The 25017-nt window shown below is 39.2% G+C and overlaps 1 protein-coding gene across 2 annotated transcripts in view; it reads left to right on the top strand.

Moving 5' to 3' along the window:
- The first annotated feature begins 718 nt into the window (after positions 1-718).
- UXS1 (UDP-glucuronate decarboxylase 1) overlaps positions 719-25017 on the top strand; it is a 55125-nt gene continuing 30826 nt past the window's right edge. Inside the window, exons 1-4 of one of the 2 annotated variants that reach the window (XM_042457904.1) lie at positions 719-1002; positions 16927-16954; positions 23209-23257; positions 24414-24457. In XM_042457904.1, the coding sequence (XP_042313838.1) occupies positions 903-1002; positions 16927-16954; positions 23209-23257; positions 24414-24457 (221 nt within the window). In that variant the 5' untranslated portion in view covers positions 719-902. Of the gene's footprint in view, positions 1003-16926; positions 16955-23208; positions 23258-24413; positions 24458-25017 lie in introns of those variants that run through there. The other variant, XM_042457906.1, reaches the window with a different exon arrangement.

The raw sequence follows: 25017 nt of genomic DNA, 5'->3' as shown, positions 1-25017 counted from the left end.
ATACGCTGTTTAAATGATGCATGCGCAAAAAGCTGAGCTCATCCTTGGACTAGAGTGTCTGGTGTGCATTGGCCTCTTAGCGCATGCATCATTAAACAGTATACTCCAAAGTGACCCGAAGCAGCTTTATTTGGCCTGTCTGTTCAGGCCTATTAAGGTTTATTTATAGTAGCGTTGTAAATTTACGCAAGCTCTGTCTCCAAAGTGACCCGAAGCAGCTTTATTTTGGCCTGTCTGTATGGGCCCAATAACAACAACAACAATAATATGTGTTGGATGAATAATAATAAGTGTTGGATGAATAATAATAATAATAATATGGGTTGGATGAAGGACCAAACAGGAAACTTTGGTTGCATCTGCACTGCAGAAAATAACTCAGTTTGACACCCCTTTAACTGCCATGGATGTCAATGCTATGGAGTTCTGGAAACTATAGCTTGGGTGGGAGGCATTTAACCTTCTCTGTCAGAAGGTTGCCATAATAACAAAACTACAGTTCCCAGAATCCCTCAGCCTGGAGGCGCGACTGTTAAAGGGGTGTGTCCAAAAAACAGTCAAAGCCACTGTCGCGCGCCCAGAACGTTGAGAGCGAGGAGGCAAGTGAGCGCGCATGCGCGTGCCACCAACCTCCACCTCCTCCTCCGCGCGCAGGCGCACTTCGTCGTGAGTGACATCATACCCCGTCCGTTGCCTGGCTAAACACGCGCGGCGGGCTGGAGAAGGCGGGGGAATGTGTGTAGAGCGCCTCGGGCGCGCATGCGCAATGTGGCGGCCAGGAAACTGCTGCTGCCGATAGTGTTGCTTCCAGCGAAGCGGCTCTGAAGCGGTGCATCCCTGGTTCGTGTAGCCGATGCTTTCGGTCCCAGGCTAGTCCTCTCCCCTTCCCCGCCCAGGTGGGGATGCTGAGCAAAGGGAGGCTGCAGCGCGTGCTCTCCGCCCTCAACAGCCGCAGGAGGATGAAGCTGCTCATGGGGCTCGCCTTGGTCGCCTATGTCGCCTGTGAGTCGGTCAAGGAGGGCAGGGCGGGGTGTTTGTGGATAGGCTGCATCCACACTGGAGAGATAAACCGGTTTGGCACCGCTTTAACTCTTTTTGTGTCTCTTTGCTATGGAATTCTGGGAGTTGGAGTATGTTGTGGCGCCCATGGGCCCCACAACATACTCCAACTCCCAGAATTCCATAGCAAAGAGCCAGACAAAGAGTTAAAGCGCTGCCAAACCGGGTTATTATCCCTCCAGTGTGGCCAGGCGTCCTCCATTTCAGCCTCCATTTTGAGCATGGCTAAGAAGCATAGATTTACAGTTATGGGAGGGTTTGCAGCTCTTTATTTGGCCATGCCCTCCATCTGCATTTTGTGGTGTGCTTTGGCCTCCTCTTTTGGTGATGAGGACTCAGGGTGGGAGAGAGGGCCCTCCATCTCTTGCACACACACACACACGCACAAGGGTTGTGGAGGACAGGAGGGTTGGTGGGTTTGCGCATCGCCCCACAGACCTTTGGAGACCTTGAAGTCTGGGTTCGTGACATGGTGGCCCTATCTATCATGGGGTTTTCTTGGTATGTTTTGTCCAGAGGGAGTTCACCTTTGCCTTTGAGGCTGAGAGAGTGTGACTTGCCCAGGGCTCACCCAGTGGGTTTCCACGGCCAAGCTGGGAATTGGATCCTGGTCTCCAGAGCCGGAGCCAGACGCTCAAACCACTACGCTACATTTGTGCTCACTGGCCACCTCTTTTGTGTCAAAACCTTTTATTATTGAAGAAGTGTATCCACACTGAAAGGCCACAAATACACCCTTAGCTCTGTGGCTGCAGTGCCTTCTGAGATATTGATCATCCCGTGTTGAGCTTCTTCCCGGGTTGCATCCGCACTGCAGGATTAATGCAGTTTGACACCGCTTTACAGTCGGTCCTTCTTATCCACGGATGTTTTATACACGGATTTAAGCATACACGGTTTGAAAATGTTCCAAAAAAGTATAAATTTACCTTGATGTTCCATTTTTTATTAGGGACACCATTTTGCTATGTCATTATACTTAATGGGACTTGAGCATACACAGATTTTGTTATACACGGGGGATCTTGGAACCAAACCCCAGCGTATAACAAGGGTCCACTGTATTTACCATGGCTCCATGCTATGCGATCCTGGGTTTTGTAGTTTATTGTGGCACCAGAGCTCTCTGACAGAGAAGGATAAATATCTCACAGAATGACAGCCCTCAGAATTACAAGGAGGCAGCCCTGTTGTTGTTGTTGTGTCATGAAGTTGTTTCTGACACGGCGACCGAAAAGTGAACCTATGACAGGGTTTTCTTGGCAAGATTTCTTCAGAGTCCTGTTGGCATCCTTTGAGGCTGAGAGAGTGAGACTTACCCAAGGTCTCCCAGAGGTTTCCATTACCAAGTGGCAATTCAAACCCTGATTGCCAGAGTCACAGTCCATTGCTCAAACCAAGAGGGTTGCGTGTCCTAGTTTACAATTAGTATTTTCTGAACGCTTTTTTTAATTGAAAGGATGAATATACATGGAGATCTTGCTGCTGGTTCTAGAAACATGCAAACCAGTCTATCTTTTTTGTCACTTGAATTGCAGTATAAGAGAGACTATCTGAATTAATAATAATAATAATAATAAATAATGGTAATAATTTTTATTTCTTACTCGCCTCTTCCCAAGGCTCAAGGTGGGGCACAATATGGATTAAAACACACAAAATTATTCAAACACCATAAAACATAGTTAAAATACCATTAAAAACATAAATCTAGGACACATTTAAACCATCATATCCTAATTTTAAAGGCATTGTTTAAAACCATCTGGGTTCCTTTTCCATCATATACAAAATTTACCTTTTATATTGGTATTTTCAGAAACGTGCTAGAAATTGTATTGTACACATAGAAGGCTCATTGTGGACTTTTCGATGATTGAGGTACACAAGTATCACAAGAATAGATAGTTTTATGCCTTTGTAAATACTGGTGCCAACTAGGTATTGTGCTTGCAGCACATGACAAGTTAACAATGTGAATAGTATAGCATGCCCTATTTGGGGGCAGGCATAAGGGAAGAAGACCCTAGAAACCATCTGTTAGGCCACATGCCTTGTCTTCATCCAACACATATGGCACTTGAGTCTGTATTGGCTTGAATCACATAGACTGGGGAAGGGTAGCATGTGAAACTATGTGTGTGAGCATGCTCACATGTACAATATTAGTGGGCAAGTTCAGGCTTGCAGACATCCTGCAACCTATGGATATCCTAGTTACACCTGCCTGCATTTTCCCTCCCAACATCTCTTTTACTGTATTATCCCATTTTCATTTGGGGGCTAAAGTTGGCTTTTTGTTGCCATAGCTTGCAGAACTTTATTGTGGCTCTTCCTGTAATATCATTAACTATGGAACTGTCACCATTATTTTCTAAAGAATAACATTCATAAGGGAATTCCTAGGGGAGGTAACTACATGGGTCCCTGATGAAGTATGGTGTCTGCAAAAACTTACACCAGTAAAAATTTGTAGCCCTTTAAGAGAAGACTTCTGTTATTCTTGAGAAGAAGAAAAAAACATAGAATACAGTGCTAGCTGTGACACATAAGGCCCTATTTTGCTCTGGTCCAGAATATCTGAAGGACCATCGTTGTTGTTGAGTGCCTTCATGTTGTTTCTGACTTAATGGTGATACTAAAACGAACCTGTCATGGGGGTTTTGTGGCACATTTCTTCAGAGAGGGTTTGTCATCTCTCCCTGTATGAGCCCCCCAAGCACTAAGATTTGGTAGTGGTGGGGAGGCCCTTCTGTCAGGCCCACCACCTTCCAAGGCATTCTTGCTGGTACAAGGAAGAGGACTTTATCAGCGGTTGGCCCTATACAGTGGTGCCTCGGGTTACGAAATTAATTCGTAACGCGGCCGCTTTCGTAACCCGAAAAGCCTTCGTAAGCCGAATTGCCATAGGCGCTAATGGGGAAAAGCCGCGATTCCGTGCGAAAAAGCCGAAAAAAGCACCAAAAGTTTTTTCGTAACCCGAAAAAACATTCGTAACCCGAAACAATAATTCCCTATGGGATTTTTTCGTATCCCGAAAATTTCGTAACCTGGGTATTTCGTATCCCGAGGTACCACTGTACTTGCTTAGGGAGGCTAGGATGACTCTCTCCTTGCTCTGTTTCTGCCAGCAAGCAAAGACTTTCCTATTCCAACAGGAATTGACTGCAGTGTGTTTTTAATGCTCTCTGTGTGTGTATTTCCATAATTTTTAAAAAGGTTTTAGTTCTATAGATTGTTTGATTGCTTTTTAAAATGACATATATGTTTACCGATGTTGTATGTTTTAATCTTTTCTGCTTTTAATAGTTTGTAAACTGCCAAGATTCAATATCGGGGGAAATGTGAGATATAAAATAATGATAATGAAGGTGGGGGTCATTGAGTGAAAGATAGGGATCTGTGTAGAGATAGAGAGATTTAGGACTTATTCAGATGGTGGAAATAATCCAGGTAGAACCTGAGTTGAATCTTTGTTGTTCACATGCATTCTGAATGCATCTGATTAAGTTGGGGATCAACTCTTTTGATGTGTGGGGGTTGGTAACAACCCCCCCCCCCCCAATTCCTCTGCAGTATCCCAACCCCCTCTGGACTTACTGAATCCCCCTTGCATGGACATTACCTGTTTTCTGGGGCAGGCAGGATCTCAGAACTGTCTCCCATGACCAGATATGAAATGAGGGCATCATCACTGAGATCTGCTGGAATCTTCCAGTGGCTTCAGCACTGCTGTAATAATTTTACATTTGGCTACGCAGACATATACAGACACTTCTGAGATCTTGCCTCCTCCCCACAAAGAAGGAACTGGCCATGTAGGACAGTTACAGAGGTTGTCCAGTAGCTTGCAGAGGTATATAGTTTAATCGAGCTGAGGTCCTCGTCAGTGACAAGAAATCTAGAGAGTTTCAGTTCAGAAAGACACAAGATTGGGGAAGACTAATCTGTATGATTACAGATTGCAGAGGGGAAACTACCTGTAAACAAGTCTTGCCAAGAAAACCCATTTTAAGTTCACTTTAGGGTCACTGTAAATCGGAAATGACTTGAAGGCAACAACAATAATCTGTATGATATCTGGAGAGCAAGAGTGGGCATTACTGTTTGAACCTGTTCAACCGGCATTGCCAATTCAAAGTTGTGAATGTGGTCTTCTTGTCTTGAAGCTGTTTCTGTGATGTGTGACACAGAACAAGGCTGAGAGATTGTATGTGTGAAGGATTTTTTAATATACAGATGGTGGAAGAACATAGTGGAAACCATAAAGTAATTTAGATCATCAGTTTGCTTGACACTGTTTTAGCAGGAGTTAGTTTTGTATACTCAGGGTTATGTGGTTCAGGATATAGTATTTTGGCTTGGAAGATCTGCGTGCAAACCAATTTATTTTGTGTTTATTAGTTTGTATTTTGTTACACTATAGATTTTTTTTCACCCCCAAATTGTTACGGTTTCAGTTTGAGATCCCCCCCCCAGTTTAATTGGGAATGTTGTAGCTTTGGGGAATGCTGTTGAGTAGGTATTGTATATACTCATCTATACGTCTAGACATTTTAGTCTAAAAATTGACCCCAAAAATCCCTGAATCGACTTATCCATGGGACAATGTAAGTACTGTACTGTAATTCTTGTTTTTAAAAATGGAAGCATCCTCTGGTGAAAGGCAAGATCTCTACTGGAAGCACTGCCCCCCCCACCCCTTTCTGTTCTCTCATACATCCAGCCTTTTAGTGTGAGCACAGTTATGTCTGCTGGAATTTTGTAACTTCTTTGGCATCATTTCCCTTTCCTTCATCCTTAATTTTAGATTCTTTGTTACATGCCCCTAGGTTTTACTCTTGATTCCATAGATCATATTAAAATCCATAATTTTGGCCCCCAAACTGCCTCGACTTATACATGAGGTTGACTTATAATCACGTATATATAGTACGCATGATACTGTCTCTTGAATGAATCCACTAAGGTTAGTTATATTCACATCACCTTTGGGGGATGCTAGCTTAGAGACTATGATAGCTCTATTCCTTTAACCCAATTGCACTGAACCATATCCTGCAGCATTTTTGTCTTCCAGCCAACCTTTTACTGTGTCTTGTTGCACTGATAAAGAATGAGCACAAAACCCACAAAGATTACTTGGCGGTTCATAGTAGTTTTCCACAACCCTTGCTTGTGATTGCTTGAGCGCTCACAGGGAAAAACTATAAACAAGAGAAAGTTGTGGGATAATTAAAGGCACACTCTTCCTAGCAACATACAATATATTCTGGATTTCTTTGTTATGGTTGTTGTACAGGTTGAACCTCCCTTATCTGGAATTCCGAAATCTGAAGTACTCCAAAAACCCAAACTTTTTAATAGGTGGCTGTGACACCTTTACTTTCTTACTTGATGGTTCAGTGTAAGAACAGAACAAAAAACTGCAAAGCATATATTCATAGTAGAAGAAGAACAGAAGGAAACAAAATCCCATATGCTTATGTGATGGTCCAAAAACGTTTATCTCTTAAAAAGCTGAAGGTATTTTGTCTTTATCACCTATTGGCCTACTTCAGGAGCAAATATCAGAAATTTCTAGAGTTGCAGTCTATATTCTCAATCAAAGTGGACCTTCTAAAGCTAAAACACTTTAGTTTTTTTCAGAAATAAAAATTTTTTGACCATCTGATAACACGTGTTTTCTTCCATTCGTCTACTGATGGTTCAGTGTACACAAAGTTGATTTCGTGCACAAAATTATGAAAAAATATTGTATAAAATTATCATCAGGTTATGTGTTTAAGGTGTGTATGAAACATAAATGAATTTTGTATTTAGACCTGGGTTCTGTACATATCTCATTATGTACATACATATATATAAATACAGGTATTCAGAAATTTAAAAAAATCCAAAACACTTTGGACCAGATACTCTCTCAATATATAGAGATATAAACACACACACATTAAAAACACACACAGCTGGTCCCAAGCATTTTGGATAAGGGTGCCTCAACCTGTTATCATATAACAGTGATCCATGGACTCAGTCAAGAAGCAACACCAGAGCAGGGCTGTTGCTGATAAGGGGACTTGGAGGTCTCTCATTCATGAGTCACTGTGTGAAGTCAGCTTGACAGTAGTTAACAACAACATTGGACAAATGGACATATATCATGAACGTAATGTCTGCAGTAGACAAAATAGGCATGGCTCTGCCATGATTGACTTTGAAATAGAACCATGATTCTCTGAGAGAATATGTACTTGTTCTTTTAATTGGTTCTCTAAAAATAATTTTTATATCTTTTACATCTGAAATATAAGATCTTTAATTGTTGCCTTATCACAACAGGCTGTTGAGAATTTTTTTAAAAATCCAAAACACTTGGGTCCAGATACTATATGTAGAAGCAAGATAATTTGAAAGAGCAGTAGTTTTTAAGAGCTGAGAAGAGTGCTCTGATTTTGCAGCTGGATGTGCAATATCTTCTCATGCTCTCTTCTGAAATGATAAAAAGTATTTTATTAGCTATGAATTCTCCATCTTTTTTCTTCTTCAAGCATTACCATTAGCAGAATCAGTATGTAGAGAGATCTTGTAGCACCTGCGCTTGAGTGGTCCTAGTTGGGAACTGTATGTGACCAATGGTGGGGTTCTGTCGTTTTCCTTCTCTAATTTGTTCTGTAATAGATCAGTCCTGGACTCCTGGGTACACGTTTTGCCTTGTTTATTTGTTTTTTCACTTTATGTGGTGGGTACTGTAGTTTGAGGAATGCTTTTTGTAATTTTTTGAGTTTGGCATTCCTGACTTGTGGGTCTGAGCACATGGGATTGTATCATAGTCTACAGAGGGCTTGTCTGTAGACTATGGATCTAGTAGTGTGTTCAGGGTGAAAACAGGAGTTGTTGTTTTTGATGAAGATGATTTGACCCTGCAAATGAGAGGCATAGAGTCATAGAGTTGGAAGAGACCTCAAGGGCCATCCAGACCAATCCCCTGCTGTGCAGGAATATACAATCAAAGCACTCCTGACAGATGGCCATCCAGCCCCTGTTTAAAAAACTCCAAAGAAAGAGACTGCACCACTCTCTGTGTACCACAGTTGAACAGCTCTTACTGTCAGAAAGGTCTTCCTAATGTTGAGCTGGAATCGCTTTTCCTGCAGTTTACATCCTTTGCTCTGGGCCCAGTTCTCTGGAGTAGCAGAAAACAAGCTTGCTCCATCTTCAAGAGCCCTGGTTATGAACTGCCTTTCCCAGGTCTTGCAAACTCAGGCCCACAGGCCTCACTGGTCTGCCAGGATACCTCAGAGAGACTCCCCCTGCCCTGAACCCCTACATCTATCTATCTATCTATCTATCTATCTAGGGATGAGACTCAATTTTGCCGTTTTTTATGCCCTCAAGTCATTTTAGGCTAAGGGAACCTTTTTTACCAGGGGAAGTAGTTTTTTGACTTCCTCCTAGAAAAAAAAGGCGTTTCTCAATCTAAAATAGCCTTTCTTGGAAGAATATGGCAAAATTCCCCCATGCCTCCTAGAGGGCATTTAGGGGCAAACAAGTTTTTTTTTTAAAATAGATAAATAAAATTTTAAAAACCTAATCCCATCCCCAGTGGCACTGGGGGATGCCTGAGGTCTGCTGGCCACTGTTTCCCTATCCTAATCTAGTGGGACACATGATTTATTTTGTTGTCTGCTTGTTCTGTAAAAGGAATATATGTGCCACATGATAGTTTGGCTCACGGTGAAGTGACTTGTACAACTTTGCCTAAAATTTCTGCCAGGCTTTTTGATACAAAGCCCTAGATTCCAGATTCACCTTTTATTTGAAGATGGAAATATTGTTAGGCATACTCAGCTGTTTTTCAGTAGTTGATTGTTGGAAACCTAGATTTGTGCATTCTGAGTGTACAACTGGCACTAATCAACAGCAGGAATTATTTAATTCCTCTCTGCCTGCCAAGATAAGAGAGAGAGAGAAATCTGTGATTAGAGTTATTAGGATTGGACTTAAATGCCATTAAAAAGAAATCCTGCAGACCTTTTTATGTTAAATGGATGAACAGTTCAAATGAATTGGGGTGGGAGATTGGGTGTCCCAAATTTCTCATCTTCCTCACCTAGTAAGGGAGTTGTAGTCATAAAACATGGAGGCCCAATGGTTATCCATGCCTGCAATGATGTCTGGGGGGAGGGGGGTTACTTGGATAAACTCTACTGGGATAAGCCTAAATAGCCTAAAGATACTAGATCCCATCTGATCTTGGAAGCTAAGCAAGGTCAGCCCTGGTTAGTGCTTGGGTGGGAGACTGCCAACAAATAGCAGGTGCTGTAGGCTATATCTCAGAGGAACTTACAAAACCAACACTGAGTGTTCCTTGTCTAAGAAAACCCTGTGAAATTCATGAGGTCACCCATAGGTTGATAGGCAACACAAGCCTATTCAGTAGAGTTGTCCTTTGATGTTGCAGTATGATAGCTGAGTGGGAAGAATATGACAGAAGCTAGTCTGTAGCCTTGCCTAGGGCCTTCTAGATACATTGGACTTTATCTCCCATCACTCTCAGTCACCATGGCTGAAGGTTGTGCTAGGTGGATGAAGATAGTAAGAATTGTAGTTTAACACACCTAGGGGCACCAGATTGGGAAAATGAAGTCTTCTGTTGGTGTTTTTGTTGTTTTTTCATTTATATCCCTCCCTTTCTCCAGTATAGGGACTGAAGGCAGCTTACAAAAATTAAAACAATACAGATTAAAATACATGCAAGTACTGTATGTCAGTAAAAGCACACAGATAGTATTTTAAAATTGCCATTGAGTAATCTATAAAATTAAAAACCATTTAAAATCCATTAAATGATAGAAGATCAAAATCAACAAAATAGCATACTAATAAAAGCTAAATTGCTGGCAATTCTCAAATGTCTAGATAATACAAAAGTTTTCACAGTCAGATTTGGAAGACTATCAGCTTTCCAAATCTGCAGCAACCCTTTCCTTCATTGTCATACCCCTTCCAGGCTGTTGAGCTTAATGGCATATTTCAGGCTGCTGATGATTTTATTGCAAATATATATTTGACGTGGTGGTAGTCTCAAGGCTGGCAGTGTGAGTTAAAATTAAGAAGAGCCAGTATACTAATGCAGTGGAACTCCATATCTGTGGAAGATAACTCCCAGTGGTTTCATGTATACATGAAACATTATGGGGGAGAGAGTGGAACCCAGCATAGATCAGATCCTTAGAGCAGATTCCAAAGAGAGTAGGTAAAGACACATCCAAAACATGCTCTTGATATCCTTTGCAACAACCAGATCATGGTACTACCATCTCTCTCTTCTGCTCCCCATGCCTCAAAGTAAACATTTTTCAAGAATTATCATGCTCAATCATCTATTCATTCATGAGCAGCCTGGGAGGATCAACAAGGCTGCACTCCCTTGGTACAGTTTGTATACCACTGCTACGTAGGCCGAAAGACAGGTTTACATGGGGTGGGTGAGCAGATGATCAGCTATAACCTGGATGCAGTTTAGAGGACACAAAACCAGTTTCTTGTAGTGGCACTTGCAAAATTCCTGTGAAGTGTTAGAATCAACTTTAAAGTTAATGACTCCTTGGAACAAAATCCAAACCTGATCTTGGCATTCACAGTAGGTATATCATTCTTGACAGCTGCTCTGTTTAGAGATAGGTGCAGGGTGACTTTGTCTGGATGGTAAAATGCTTAAAATTGTAAGGCGTCTAATTAATGGTGTGAATCTGTAACTAAATTGAGAGAGGAACAATTGGCTTATTGTCCACTGGAGTTAATGTTAAAATGCCACTAATGGATTCACAAGAAGGCTTTTAGATGTCCTCTTACAGTCGGGTGGGTGGCTTTGAAGTTCCTTGAAGTTAATGAAGAATCGCCATTTGTTTATTGAACCTGATATGGTCTTGTGGCTACACATCAGCTTGATCAGAGTAATGCCGCCACTGCAACTTATTTGAACTTTTGTGTCCAGTGTATTTGTCAAACAGTACACACACATTTTGCCAGAATAGAGACGCTAGGTCTAGAACAAGGCAGTATAAAAAACCAAAGCACACATGTGCATGCACACAAACACATTGCTTTCTTTCCCTCTTCTTAGCTTATATAGCACTGTATATGAAGCATTTTTTTCCTCATTTTGGTGCTTTCATGTTTTGCCATTGCTCTCCATTGTTCATTCCCAAGTGATCAACCATCCTTTATTTGCACACTGTGAAATTATTGTCTGGTGGTTGGTTAAATAAAATGTAATCTCCATCAGAACTAATTCTACCTGCTGGTCTGTTTGTATTCATTGTAAGGATCTGCCATTCAGTTACTCTTAATGTGGTATGTTAAAACCTTTCAGAAATGGCTGCATTGGATTGCCAGCACATGTCTGTCTACGCAGTTTAGAGAGAGGTGCAGGATGACATTTGTTTGCGTTCATTGAGCTTTCTGGACCCCTTTCTTAATTCTTCTATAGCATGAATTCATTGAAATCTGTATGGGCAGTGCAAAATAGGGTACTCTTATCCTGAGGTTTTGTCTTCATATAAATATGAATGCACAAGGAGAGAGATCAGGTGAGCTTGCTCACTTTGCCATTGCAGTCTAAAGAAGAGGTCTCTTTGCTACACATGCAACCTTACTGTGCAAGCATTTCAGAGTTCCTGGTCATGTGAAGAGCCTCTACATAAAGTGGAGACTCTCCTCTTTAGACTGTTGTTCTCAGTGTACTGAAAGTGACTGGCAAATGAAGTTGGGCTGGCTTGTTCTGTTTTTATTAACCCATAATCTGGACACCAAAACAGGGCTAGACCTTTGTTGCCCTTTGTATTACAGGAAAAAGCATAAGCTATGATACAATTTTGTTCTAGCACATGCTGTGATTTTTATTGAAGTTCATGTAATCAAATTATAAATGTGCATCTTCAGAAGCGAATAGCTTTGGTGGTATCTAATTTGTAATTAAAACTATATTGTGGCACTTGTTTTTCTGTTGATGAGTTTCTTGATAGTCTCAAACAATATTGACCTTTCAATCCTGCCTAACTGCTTGCTTGAATGAATCTCATATACCAGTACCTCTCCTAAAAAAGTGATATTGTAGAGCAATAAAAAGTGTGGAAAAGGGCAGCCAAAACAATCAAGGCACTGGAACAACTCCCCTATGTGTCTGCTTAGTTTATTTTGTATTTAAATATATTTTAATGCTGTTTTTGTAAGCCACCTCGATCCAATTGGAAAGGCGAGATATTAATAATAAGAAGAATAATTAGTTGGAACATTCAGGTGGCATTTCTCTATTCAGAACACAGCTTTTCTTTCTCCTTGGTCACATTATATGAAGCAGGGAATATAAGATGTATACTATTTTTGTATGTTTTTAACTGTATGGTGTGTTTTTAAATATTGTAAACCATCCTCCCAGCCCTGAAAGAAGGGTGGGATAATAATAATAATGATAATGATAATAATAATAATAATAATAGGAGCCATACAAAATAGTGAATCTTGCATGCTGACAATGCGCCACATTCCCCCAAGCCGCCTGAAAACCACCCTTGCCAATCAGATGTAGCCAGTTTCATCACACTCCAGGAGCGTGGCGTTTACACACCGCCAGAGCACCAAAAAGCTGGTTTGGGGCTGCAGTAGAGCCAGGGAAGCTGGCTTTATGCCGGTCCAAATAGGAGCTAGTCCTTTTTCTTCTTATTTGGGCCTTGGCGGCCCCAATCCACCCTTTTTTGGGTGGTCTGTTTCTCCCCCAAGTCATGCTTAAAGTCTGGGACAGTTTTATTCATTTGTGCCATTGTTTTTAACATTCTGGTTGTTCAGCAACCATTAAGTCGATTAAGTGTGTCTTATGGAAGTTACCTAAGAAGCTCTGTTATGTATGGAAATGTCCTAAAGCAGTTTATGTGTAAATAATTGCTTTGTGTTTCATATACGGTATATGTGATTATCCTGATCAAGCAAGCATATTAAAGAATCAAAATACTTGTGTGTTGCTAATTCTGATTTAAAGAGCAGGTTGGCCTTCTTGGTTTGTTTTACTTATTATAGATGTCTCATTAGTCTTTTAGCTAATACTGTATTATCAGTTGTTAGCATTTTGTTCATCATCAAAAGAATAAAGTCTTCCTTAGCTGGTTACTTCTGTCATTCTAACTCCCAGAGTTTAAATTGGTTTAACGTAATTAAATACAAAAATTAATGTCTAGGTGCTCTTACTATGATCATAAGCTTAAGAAAGCAAATTACTATTGATGTGAAAATACCAATAATACTATATAATACAGTTCACATTTGCGGGGGTTAGGGGAACAAGACCCCTGCGAATGTGGGAAATTCGTGAATAATGCATGCCCTGCCCACCTCCTCCTGTGATGCCTGGCAGGGGAAGAACAGCAAGGGGAGCCTGTATGTGAGCTCCAGTCACCTCCTCCCATGTCCCTATAGCTGTTCCTGGCCTGGGAGGAAGAGGTGGGCAGGGCTCAGGCTCCGATTGCAAATAACTGATTTTGTGAATCCCAAGTCTATGAATGTGAAGGGCCGACTGTACATCTTCTCTAAACAAGTCACAGAAATACTAACTTTATGTTCTTAATTGTATTCAGTAGTTTGCATCAAGAACGGTTTAAAACATTACTTGTTTTTCTTCCATTCTTTAACAACTATTACCCCAACATATAATATGAAATTTGAAAGGGCTGGTATGTGCCCCTCAATGTCTTGATGCATTTGTACCTTATCATTGGGGAGAGATTAAGCAAGTCACACATATAGTACAGTACATTGCTAAAAGGTAAATAGTTACCATCTTATGTAGCTCATATTCTCTGTATCAAGGTGTGCAGAGAAGAAATATGAAACTGACAATGCCAGAACAATTTTGATGAGCTATAAGCAGGGATTAATATCCAATAGGGTTCAGGCGCCTCTATTTTGGCTAGTAACCTTTATTGAATAAAAATGTTGCAACTTTGTGGTTTCCTTTATTTCTCACACCAGAGGCAGGCACCATCATTTCCTAGTCTGGTCTGATTTTTTCCCAACTCATTGTCCTCCAGTGATCAATTCCTGTTCCAGAATGTTGGCCATGCTGTCTCAGGTTGATGGACATTATAGTTCACCACATCTAGAGTGCACAGGATTAGGCAAGACTGTTTTCTGAGAAGCAGAAGGAAACTGATGTCTAGGAAGGCTGACATTCCCTTCACCATAGTTTTCTTCCTTGGAGGGAAAAGATGTATTTTCCCATTGGTCCATACTGGCCTTATGTCCTTCCGTGTGCTTCTGCAGTTGTAGGAAAACCAGTTGTTATAGCTGCTATGGTTGCTTTTTTGGCAGGATTTATTTGTATGTATCTGCTATGCTTTGGGTAATTTGACTTTGCTTATGGTGACTGATGTAGCTTCTAGTTCTTTTTATAAAGGCCTTCTAAAAGATCTGTATTTCAGATGATAGTTCCTTTTTGGATTTCTTAAGGAAAACAGTGATTTTAATAATATATGGGATGTCAGTGTGTTTCATGTCCATTACTTTAGTGGTCATAATCATCCCAAAAGGTTGTTCTTTGTTATTCCCACTTTATATATACGGGGTGTGTGTGGAATTAAAGTTAGGGTCAAAGCTTAACTTGGAAAACCTATAGTTGGCTAGGGGATTCTGTGAGCTGTACTACCCCTCCAAAGTAACTTTTCCAGGTTTTGGTTGAAAGAAACACTGATGTAAGACCAGTTAGTCTTCAGTCCTATACCAATACCCAAAATGAAGATACTATTGCTGGAGCTCAGATAGACTGATTGGCATGACGCTGCTGAATGTGATGTGGCGAACTCTGGGCTCAGACAGTGTATGAGTACTGGTTGGCATCATTTACCTAGCAGTGCCAGCCAGCAGACACATTTGGACTTGGAGCTCCACTTGGTGCTATAGTTTGCCCATCACTTAGTAAGTGGTGGGCAACTGATAATGAGGTGGGCAGAGGACCACCAAGGACAGCTTGCCTAGCCCCACCCCAAAACTTGAAGCTAAGTGTGACCCTGTTTACTTGGATGTCATTGGCATTCATACCCATAGAGCATATACAGCCATAGCCCCCCAAGTTATGGAACAACTTGCCGGAAGAGATCTGTCTTATTACCACCTTAGAGGCCTTCAAGAAGGCACTTAAGACTGATCTCTTCCCGCAGGCCTACCCACCTGATCTTTTATAAAGAACCTAAGAAAAATCCCATTTCTGGCTGAAATTGTGCATTTTAGATTTTTTATTGTTTTAAATTGCATTTTTGAGTGATGCATTGTTTTATTGTATGTAATCTAGATGTAACTTCTGTTTTATGGTTGTAATCCCGCCTTGATCCATCGAGAGAAGCAGAAAATAAAAATAAAATTTATTATTATTTATTATAAGGTTGTCCTGTTGATTGCCATGGGTAAGGTGAGACTTCAGCCTGGGATTTCCTACCTTGTTGTGCACACTCTTGGCTGCTAAGCTGTCCTTTGCTTCTATTGGTCAATGGATAACAGGCTGTTAGTTGATGAGTGTCCACCATATTTGAAGTTACAAGCTCAAGAATGTCCTGTGTGTATTCATTGCCATACAGCTCTCTTTGAAATATGTTTTATGTTCAGTGGGGTTCATGTGGTAGAAAAGTGGCAAATAAAGGATTCCTTAATTTGATGAAATCCTAACATATAAAGTACTTATTTGTAGAAAATAACATGTAAGTAGACAGTACAGCGCACCCGCGCCATACGCGGCTTTAACCTTATGCGGAAGGTTAAACCGTAGGACAATGAATGATGCATGCGCCTGTGGTGCACGCGCCATGCCAAACACAGAAGCATTCCCCATTACAGCCAGTGGGTTTGAGCATACGCATTTTTCTCCATAGGCGGAGGGATCTGGAACGGATCCCCGTGTATGGAGAGGGCCCACTGTACATAACTGTATCTGATAGATTTTATACTGATGCGAGTACACACATTGGAAAGATTTTCAATGCTTTTATAACCAGCAACTGAAACAATGAGAAATCCTTCTTTCATCATATATGGTGATAGATATGTGAATGGCACGTTATAAAGTAATGTGTGATATCTGAACAAGCCTTAAGGAACTTAAGGAAGGAACACATCTAGACTCTGCTTGAAGTTTTTTTGCAGTTAAAGGCGTTGAATGTTCTGCTGCATTGAATGTTCTTGACTGATTTTAAAGTTTGTTGGAAGAGTAATTATTTTGATTTGTTTCACCATCTCACATGTTTTCTAATATGTTAAGCTATGGATGAGCAAGGCATTTTTTCAGTCAGAATGCTGATGAGAGCATGTCTGATCTGTATCTGCTGGATGAATATGCAGATTGGAACACTGCTCTCCTTTAGAAGCCACACAGAAATTGAATTTGTGAATCCAATGGCTCCTTAATCAAACCAAAACTTCTGAGCAGTGGAACATGGAGCAGGGAAAGAACACCGAAGAAAAATATAGCTAACTTCCATTTTTATGGTCCTGTTTCCAGTATGCGTGGCAGTAGCCCAGATAGTTGCCAGTGTGTTGACTGTAAAAAATAATATTGAAAGGCAGAGGTAAGAGCACCTCATATGTATTTCTTTTATGACAGTGTGATGGGAGGATATCCACATGTGTGGCTCAGGAAAGAGATAGAAGAGGCTTTATTATGAAGCTAGGCAAAAGTGACAGGAACAAAATTTTGTTCAATCCATCCATCTCTGGTTTGATATATGCTTTGTGAGATGTACTGTGGTATAGATGTTTTACATTCAGAAGTGCCTCAGATTATTTTCATAGAACACTAATTCATTCCTCTCTTTTTGTTTCCCACAGCTGTCTGGGGAAATGTACTCAACATAAGGTAATATTGACTTTTTGCATTGGTGGGGAGCTTACTTTTCAGTAGATACATGTAGGATTAGCCTTTCAAAAGTGCAATCTTACAGTACAATCCTATATATGTTTACTCTGAGACCTGAACTGTACTGAATTTAGTGAGAGCTTCTACCAGGTAAGTGTTGATAAGAGTTGTAAAAGGACAGACAGTAGATAGAGGATGTATTTGCTTCTGGTATCTTCAAATTACAGTGTCACCAGAAGTCAAGCAGGCAATTCACGAGGAATTTTTCACAAGCTATAGAGATGAATTTGGATGTCTCTCTTGTTTCTGTCTACAGCAGAAAAGGGGGTCCAGGGCTTAGTTGGGGTGGAGAAAAAAGGAGGCAGTGGCCCCTGTAAAATTCTGTCCTCCCACCTGAACTTTTCCTTCAGTCCTCAAATTTCCAGCATTGCAGAGGGTGAAAATCATCCATCCCTTGTTTATTGTTGTAATGTGCCATCATGTCATTTCTGATTTATGACAACCCCAAGGTGACCTTATCAGGGTTTTTTTGTGTGTGTGTGTGTTTTGGGCAAGATTTGTTCAGGGACTAGGGTTGCCTTTGTCTTCATCTAAGGCAGAGAGAGTATGATTTGCATGAGGTCACACAATGTGTTGCCATGTCTAAGTGGGAATTCGAATCTTGGCCTCCAGAGTTATAGCTTGGTGCTTAAACCGCTACAACACAGTAGTTCTCAGTTAATATAAGGAACTCTTATATTTGCCGTGTCCACATTCCCTTGATAACCTTACCTGCTACCTTTTTCTTTCTTTTTTTAAAAAAATTATTTATTGATCTTAATCCAAAATTACAACAATATAGTAAGCAAAAAATTTCCCATAAACCCCCCCTTCTTACTATTTTGACAATATCACTTTCAATCCATGTTCTTTACTTCCCTTCCTTTAACTATCAATTATTCCAATTACAGTAGTTTCCTTCCCTTTAATGATCTTTTATCTTTGTAACACTAATCTTCCAACAGATCCTTTTTCTCAACCCTTTAGGCTTATAATTAAAAATTTATTTCTTTGTGCAAATATGTCTTATTCAAACAGTAGACTTCTTTTCCACTTTCTTTCTTTCTTCTTCTAATTTCAAGATTTAATTACCTTGTAAAATTCATTATCATTTACTATCAACAGTATAATTGTCTTTAATTCCAAATCTTTTGAACCTTATATCTACAAATCTGATTTTGTTCCCATCTTTGCCAGTTTACCCCAGTTTGCTACCATGAAAGTCATTACTTTTTCCCAGTCTCTCTTCCATTTCATCTTATGTTCAGATTTCAATTTCCTTGATAATAGATCCAGTTCCCTCATGTCATACAGTTTTAATAGCTATTCATCCATTTCTATTATTTTAAATATAACTTTACCATGCAACTTCTCTTCTTTTTCTTCCAGCATATTTAACAACATAATTTGTGGTTTTAATTTCAAATTTATCTCAAGTATGTTATCTATTTTAACTTGCATTTTCTAGTATTTTTTCCTCTATTACATGTCCACCATAGGTGGGGAAAGGTCCCTACATCTTTTTGGCATTTCCAACATTGTTTATTTCCTGTCCCATAAGTTCTGGTTATTTTATCTGGGGACCTGCTCCTTTTTTCTAAACTGTATTTCTTAATGCACAATTGAATGTTTTTGTTTTGTTTTGTTTAATGTTAATTAATTAATTAATTGAGATAAAATAAACATCAAACACCAGACATCACATCAACACTTAAATGTACCTAACACACAATTCTAAACAATAACACACTTCACCTAAACATATATATGACATGAACAAAAATAAAATGACTTTCTCATCACTTTCTTTACTCTCAGTGTAAATCTTTATAATTTCTCATACTTCTTATATCATGTTCCTATCTAATTCCCCACCATACAATCTTTCTCACAACAAAAGTATTTATTTCCCCCTCTTATTCCAGACCAGTTATAAATATAGAACCTTTTTTGCTTCTTTAAATAATTTATTAGCGGTTCCCAGTCTATTAAAAAATAATCTGTTGGTCTTTTTCTTATTAACTGAGTTAATTTATGTGTTCCCTCTGATTTCCTTTTTTTTTCCATCTGAAGAAGTAGGAGAAACAAAATCTTGAGTGTGAAGCAATAAACCTGCAAATAGGTGTGGGTGAGAAATAGGGACTGATTTCAAGCTTACTAAGGATGCATCTAGTCTGTAGAAATAATGCAGCCTGATACCACTTTAACTTTCATGGTTCCATCCTAATGAATCCTGGAATTTGTAGTTTTGTGAGGCACCAACGTTTTGTCAGAGAAGGCTAAAGACCCTGTAAAACTATAGATCCCAGGATTCCATAGAATGGAGCTACAGTGCTTAAAGTGGTGCCAAATTGCATTATTTATGTAGTGTAGATGCACCCTTAGGGAACTGACAGCATAGATGTGAATCCAGGCCTCTCTGATCCATTTCCAGCCACCAGATTGGCTTCCTGCCTTCCTGTAGAAAACAAGAGTTTCTGTGTGCTGGTTTTTTTTTCTCACATGTGTGGGGAAGATATGCCCCCCCCCCCCCGATGTTCCAACCAATGACTTTGTACGTGTAACATTTATCATAAGGTTTTTCTCTTCTGCCCTTTAGCTAATTTTTCCCGTATTGGCTTCCACATAAGGTCAGAAAGATGGCTGCTTCAGCCAGGAACACATACATAATGAGGGGCTGTGTTCTCTTCTGGATTTTAACAGTACAATAGAAACAAATCATCATTGACATGCTTATTGATTGGGAGTCTTGAAAGGCAAATGAGAAACTGACTCTCCCAATACTGTTTTATTTATCCCAGTTAAAGAAATCAGCATGGATTTCCTGGAGTTTAAGATGCCTATGGAGTTTTGTATAGTAACGTTGCAGCATATGCCTGACCAGTTAACACAACAGCCCTTCTGTTGCTTTAGATGTTACGGGTTTTCATCCCTTGATTGGTTTGTTTGTTTTTAACATTTAAAAACTTCAGTTTTGCACTCATTAGAAACCACAGGATGCAAAATACATTCAGTTGGTTCCATTAATTTCCCGTCAAACATTCTAAAGCCAAGTTAAATGCTTGTGAGTCATTTGGGAGGAATAAAAACTATAAGATGAATTGGTGCTAACTTTGCATAGATAGTTTTATTGCAAGATTTTTTATTTGTATTAATCCTCTTAAGCAAATATTTATGAAAGCATAATCATGGGTAGCTATGCTGTCGATACAGCAAAATAAAACAAAATTCCAAATCCCCAAATAAGTTTTACCTTAATTGGCAAGCCAAAATGCTCAAAACATACCATGCAACTTCTAAAACAATTTTGCCTGATAAAGAAGCCAGTGGAGCTTAGAAAACTTGCATGATTTGCTAAAGAAGATTCTGAAATTTATGTAGTTGAGCCAAATGAATGGGGTTTTTTCTTTGTTTTGTTTTGTTTTAATTTAAAACCTTGCAATGTATTCATTTCTAGAGCAGAGCAAGTATCCCAGTTTTCCTAGAGAGGAGGACAGAATGCACTTGTCAAAAACTTGTCCTTTCTCCACTTTAATGATTTGGAATGTGGGGAAAGCCCAAGAAATGACAAGAGGTGGATTTTTGATTCTTAGGAAAGTGATAATGTGATGCATACTGCAATTTTTTATGCTGGAATTAATACAAGAGTAGATACCACTTTGTGGAAAATGCATATAAATAAGGTCTTTGAATGATACCCTGAGTAACTGTGCAAAACCTCCTCAAAAGTTTTTTTTCAAAATGGAGAAGAGGATAGGCAAATTATCTGTATGAGCTGCATCCATGACTAGGGATGGGGACCAAAGGAAGCCCACAGTAGTTCTCCGTCTGCCCATAAGCTTCTGCTGCATTATCTATAATTACAAGCAAGAAGGTGTATAAAGATAATTTGAACTTGAAATATCCTGGGTCTAATTGGCCTGTGGTTTGCAGGCAGGAAGGCTGTTCTACTGAGACCTATTCGGGAGTAGTAGAATTGAGCTAATATTTCTGTGTTTGGTAGGAAATGTCCAAATTAGTATGACATGCCTGGCCACAGCCACTTTCCTTTGTCTCCATTTGATGCCTCTCTCTGTGACCATTATTGGAATATGACCCTGAAACCCTTTCTAAAATACAAAGCAAAAAAAAAAAACACTCATCTGTATCTTCTCCACTGCCATCAATACTGATAACTGAGAATCAACTCTTACATTAATTTACATAACTTTTTGTTGGTCTTACAATCTCGCATAGGTACTGTACAATCTCAGATAGGTACAGTAACTTTGTGGCTAACTGTAATTATAATATTTTATTTTAATTTTATTTTTCCCCACGGAAAATATTTAAACTGTAGTATTTAAATTGCTCATAGATCACGCTTTCATATTTTGTCTTTGCAACAGCCTTGCTAGGTAGGCTAGGCTGAAAGAAAGTGTCTGCCCTAAGTCTTGCCCATTTCACATTGAGCTTATTTACTGTCTGGGGGTTTGAACTGGCATCTCTCAAATGTTATTCTGACGTTGTTTTGCTGCTACACCACACTTATTCTCAAAATATGAGCAACATAATGTCGAAGAGAGCTTTGTTCAACTGATCAGAACAAGGTTTTGTCATTTTAGAACTTGCTCCTCTTATGAAAGTTGATCAAAAATTCTGTGAGGTTTTTTTAATGAGTGTCTTCAAATTTCTCCATTGCCTTGCACATAATGGGTGAATTACGTTAAAGATTTGTTACATATGGAAACTAAATTCCTAGTGGGGGAAAATTGCAAGCAACCTTCCCATAAGACTAATATGGGAAATAGCCCATATTAGTAAGTATCATTCCAAGTATTTTTGTAAGATATAGTTCAATGCAAAATAACACTAACTAGAAATTATTCTCATTATAGAACACTCTGAAATGAAACAGAATATAGAATTGTACAATTACAAATTTATTCTCATTCTCTTTTTGAAAGGGATCTACAGTCTAATTTTAGGTTAATCTGCACTGCAAAATTAATGCAGTTTGTCATTGCTTTAATTTTCATGTCTTATTAATATGGGCTATCCTAGGGAATCCTGGAATTTGTAGTTTGTTGTGGCACCAGAATTCTCTGACAGAAAAGGCTAAACATCATGCAAAACTACAAATCCCAGAATCCCATAGCATTGAGCCATGTCAATTAAAGCTGTGTCAAACTGCATTATTTCTGCAATGGAGATGTAACCTCTGTGGTTGTTATCATCTTAGGATAAATCCTAGACTTTACTGCAAAGTTGTTTTTACTCACTTTGCAGCAGGTGCTAAATTGCTTTTGTTCAAGTAGTACAAAGTCATATACAGAAGAACTGTGTTTAGGAAAACAAGTACTGTATACAAATGTTCCTTAAAAAATAACAAAGAACCACGCCTGCTTCCTGTTGTGTGTGGAAAGTCAGATATGATTACACTAGCAATAAAAATAAGCGTTTACTCGTATTAATCCTGCAGAGGTTGCTTAATGTGAGCTGGATTTCATGCTGCCTAAATGAGTATAACAGTGTTGCACGAGCTCTGGTTGTTTTTTGACACATGATACATATAATATAGTTCAGCCAAGGGAAAGGTTTCATCCAGCAACCTTTTTTACTCTTAAAATAAAGATCTTACACCTTCATTCCAGTCCAAGGACTAGTATCCTATAACATTGAGTTGTCACTCTTTGCAGAATGTCATAGCACTTGTGTGATTGTGTAGGGTTCTAATGTGATTGTGGTAAATCCATCCATATATATGAGTGCATCAGATTGTATATGACATTCTGTGTGCAGGAGGTGGGTATACATATACCTCCTACATTATTGCACAACTAGTTCCTATGTACCAGTGGCATTTGTGAACCAGCCCTCATATCTATTGTCCTAGCAACAATAATAGTGTCTTTCTTCCTGGACGTACCATTTTCCTAATAACATACATATTTTCAGTGTGGCAGAAATCTAGTTCCTTGTAGTGATATGATTGAGTCTTGTGAATGATTTTTATTATTAGGAATAATAGAAATGTATGTGTCTTCTGACACTTCAAACAGTGTGTAGAGTTGTTTTTCACTACAGCTGTAGCCCACAGTTTGGATTTGAGTGGTAGAGGCAAATGGCTTCTATATTATTTAATTAAAAATATTGAAATGCAAACCTAAAATTAGTTTGTGTCTGATGGAGTAGATGCATATTTGGCCATTTAAAAAAATCTTTATGTCCAACAGGTCTATCCAAGATAATGGTGACCAGAAAGTAGAAAATAAAATTGAAGAGGTCAGTATGCTATGTACTCATTACAGTTCGTTGTGTTCCCCATGTCTTTCAGTGTTTCATTTTTAGTACTGTATCAGTTCTTGGCTGCTTTTCCTTCACTCTTTCTGTTGAATGAAGACAGCTTCTCTTATTTCTTTTTTTAAAATGTCGCTGAAGCTTACTCCCACCACAGCATGTTGCTTTGCTAGGCTTCTTGCTTTTGTGAGAAATGTGCAGTATTTATTCAGGGGATGGAGGATTGGTCTGGTATTTGGAGTGGTTTTTTTTTAATGAAAATTATATTCTTTCTGTTGCCCCATTTTTTACCTAGACTTGAATACAATATATGTACCATTCATTAATCTGCAGCCCAGATAATTTCCTAGATACGAAACCCAGATATTAAATCTTACTTAATATGCTAAACCGTGAATCTTTGGTTCCTGAATAAGTACTGATTTCTCAAGTTCCAATTGATTCAGTACACCATCTCTTGGGGAGTACAATTAGACTTGGGCTTAAATGTTATCCAAAACTCCCCAACATATTGCAGCCTATCTGAAGCCTTCATGTGCATCAAAATGGGTCCCGTGAATATATTCTTGTATACTTGTTGACATGCTTAATCATTACTTCAGTGGTGCTAACATGAAAATAAATTTGCTCCAAGTTAGTCATATATAGGGTTGGCTTGTTCAATTCAATGAGACTTCTAAGTTATAAATGTAAATTCCATTGATTTCACTGGGGCTACTCTAAGTATGATTAAGTCTGGATTTAACCTAGTATTTCCAGATCCTACTCTAGATTCCTTTCTGTGTACCTATCATAAACCTAAATCAGTATCTAAGTGGGTTATTTTGGAAATCAAGCTATTTTAGGAATCAAACAGCAATTAAATAGATTGTTTTGGGAGTGACCTATGCTTCTGTATTATGTGCACCTGTTATGCAGCCATTAAGAAAGTAAGGTGTTGCTACTATAAATCCATAAGAAATTGCACAGCATGTATAATTGTGGTTGTCATTTAAGATGGTGAATTTCTACCCTTTAATCTTCAGAATAGCTACACAATGCTTGTAATTCCTAGTCTTCCTTTTATGCTTTGTAATTTGTTTCTGGAAAGATGTTCATGCAAAGAAAACCACTCAGTATTTAATTTTAATTTTGCCTTTAGGTTGTTGCACCTTTAAGAGAGAAGATCCAAGAACTGGAGAAAAGGTATGCATATTTTGGAATCTGGTAATAGGTTGTCACTTGCCTTTATATGTAAATCCAGTTGCTGCTGTCAACACTAGAGTAGAATTATTGAATCAGTCACTAAATGACAAGTCAACACTTAAGTAAATATCATTGGTTTAAGGAGTCTGCCCTAGTTGGTACTAGCAGTTGGATTTCTGTCAAAGACCCTTGGTGGGAATAGCTGAATTGAATGAAATTTTGCAACAGAATGAGTTCCTGTTTGCAATAAACATTTAAGCCTCCTAGCTTTGTTATTAAGCTTAGGATGTTGGTTGCAAGAGAATCCCTTGACAGATATTTTAAGCATGTCTGAGTAATTGCTGTAACGATGCTTGCACATAGTAGTTTGAGTGTTGGACTATGACTTTGGAAGACATTTGGTTTGAATCCCTGAGTGACCTTAAGCAGGTCACAGTCTCTCAGCCTCAGAGGAAGGCAAAGGTAAACCCCTTCTTAATATATCTTGCCAAGAAAAACAGAGGGGGTTTGCCTTCCTCTCAGGCTATTGAGTGTCTAAGGCCACGCTTCCCAAAAAGGAA

The sequence above is a fragment of the Sceloporus undulatus genome, chromosome 3 (assembly GCF_019175285.1).
Source record: "Sceloporus undulatus isolate JIND9_A2432 ecotype Alabama chromosome 3, SceUnd_v1.1, whole genome shotgun sequence".
Taxonomy (NCBI): domain Eukaryota; kingdom Metazoa; phylum Chordata; class Lepidosauria; order Squamata; family Phrynosomatidae; genus Sceloporus; species Sceloporus undulatus.
The sequence above is the reverse complement of the archived record's forward strand: the minus strand, read 5'-3'. Positions and strand labels throughout refer to the sequence as shown.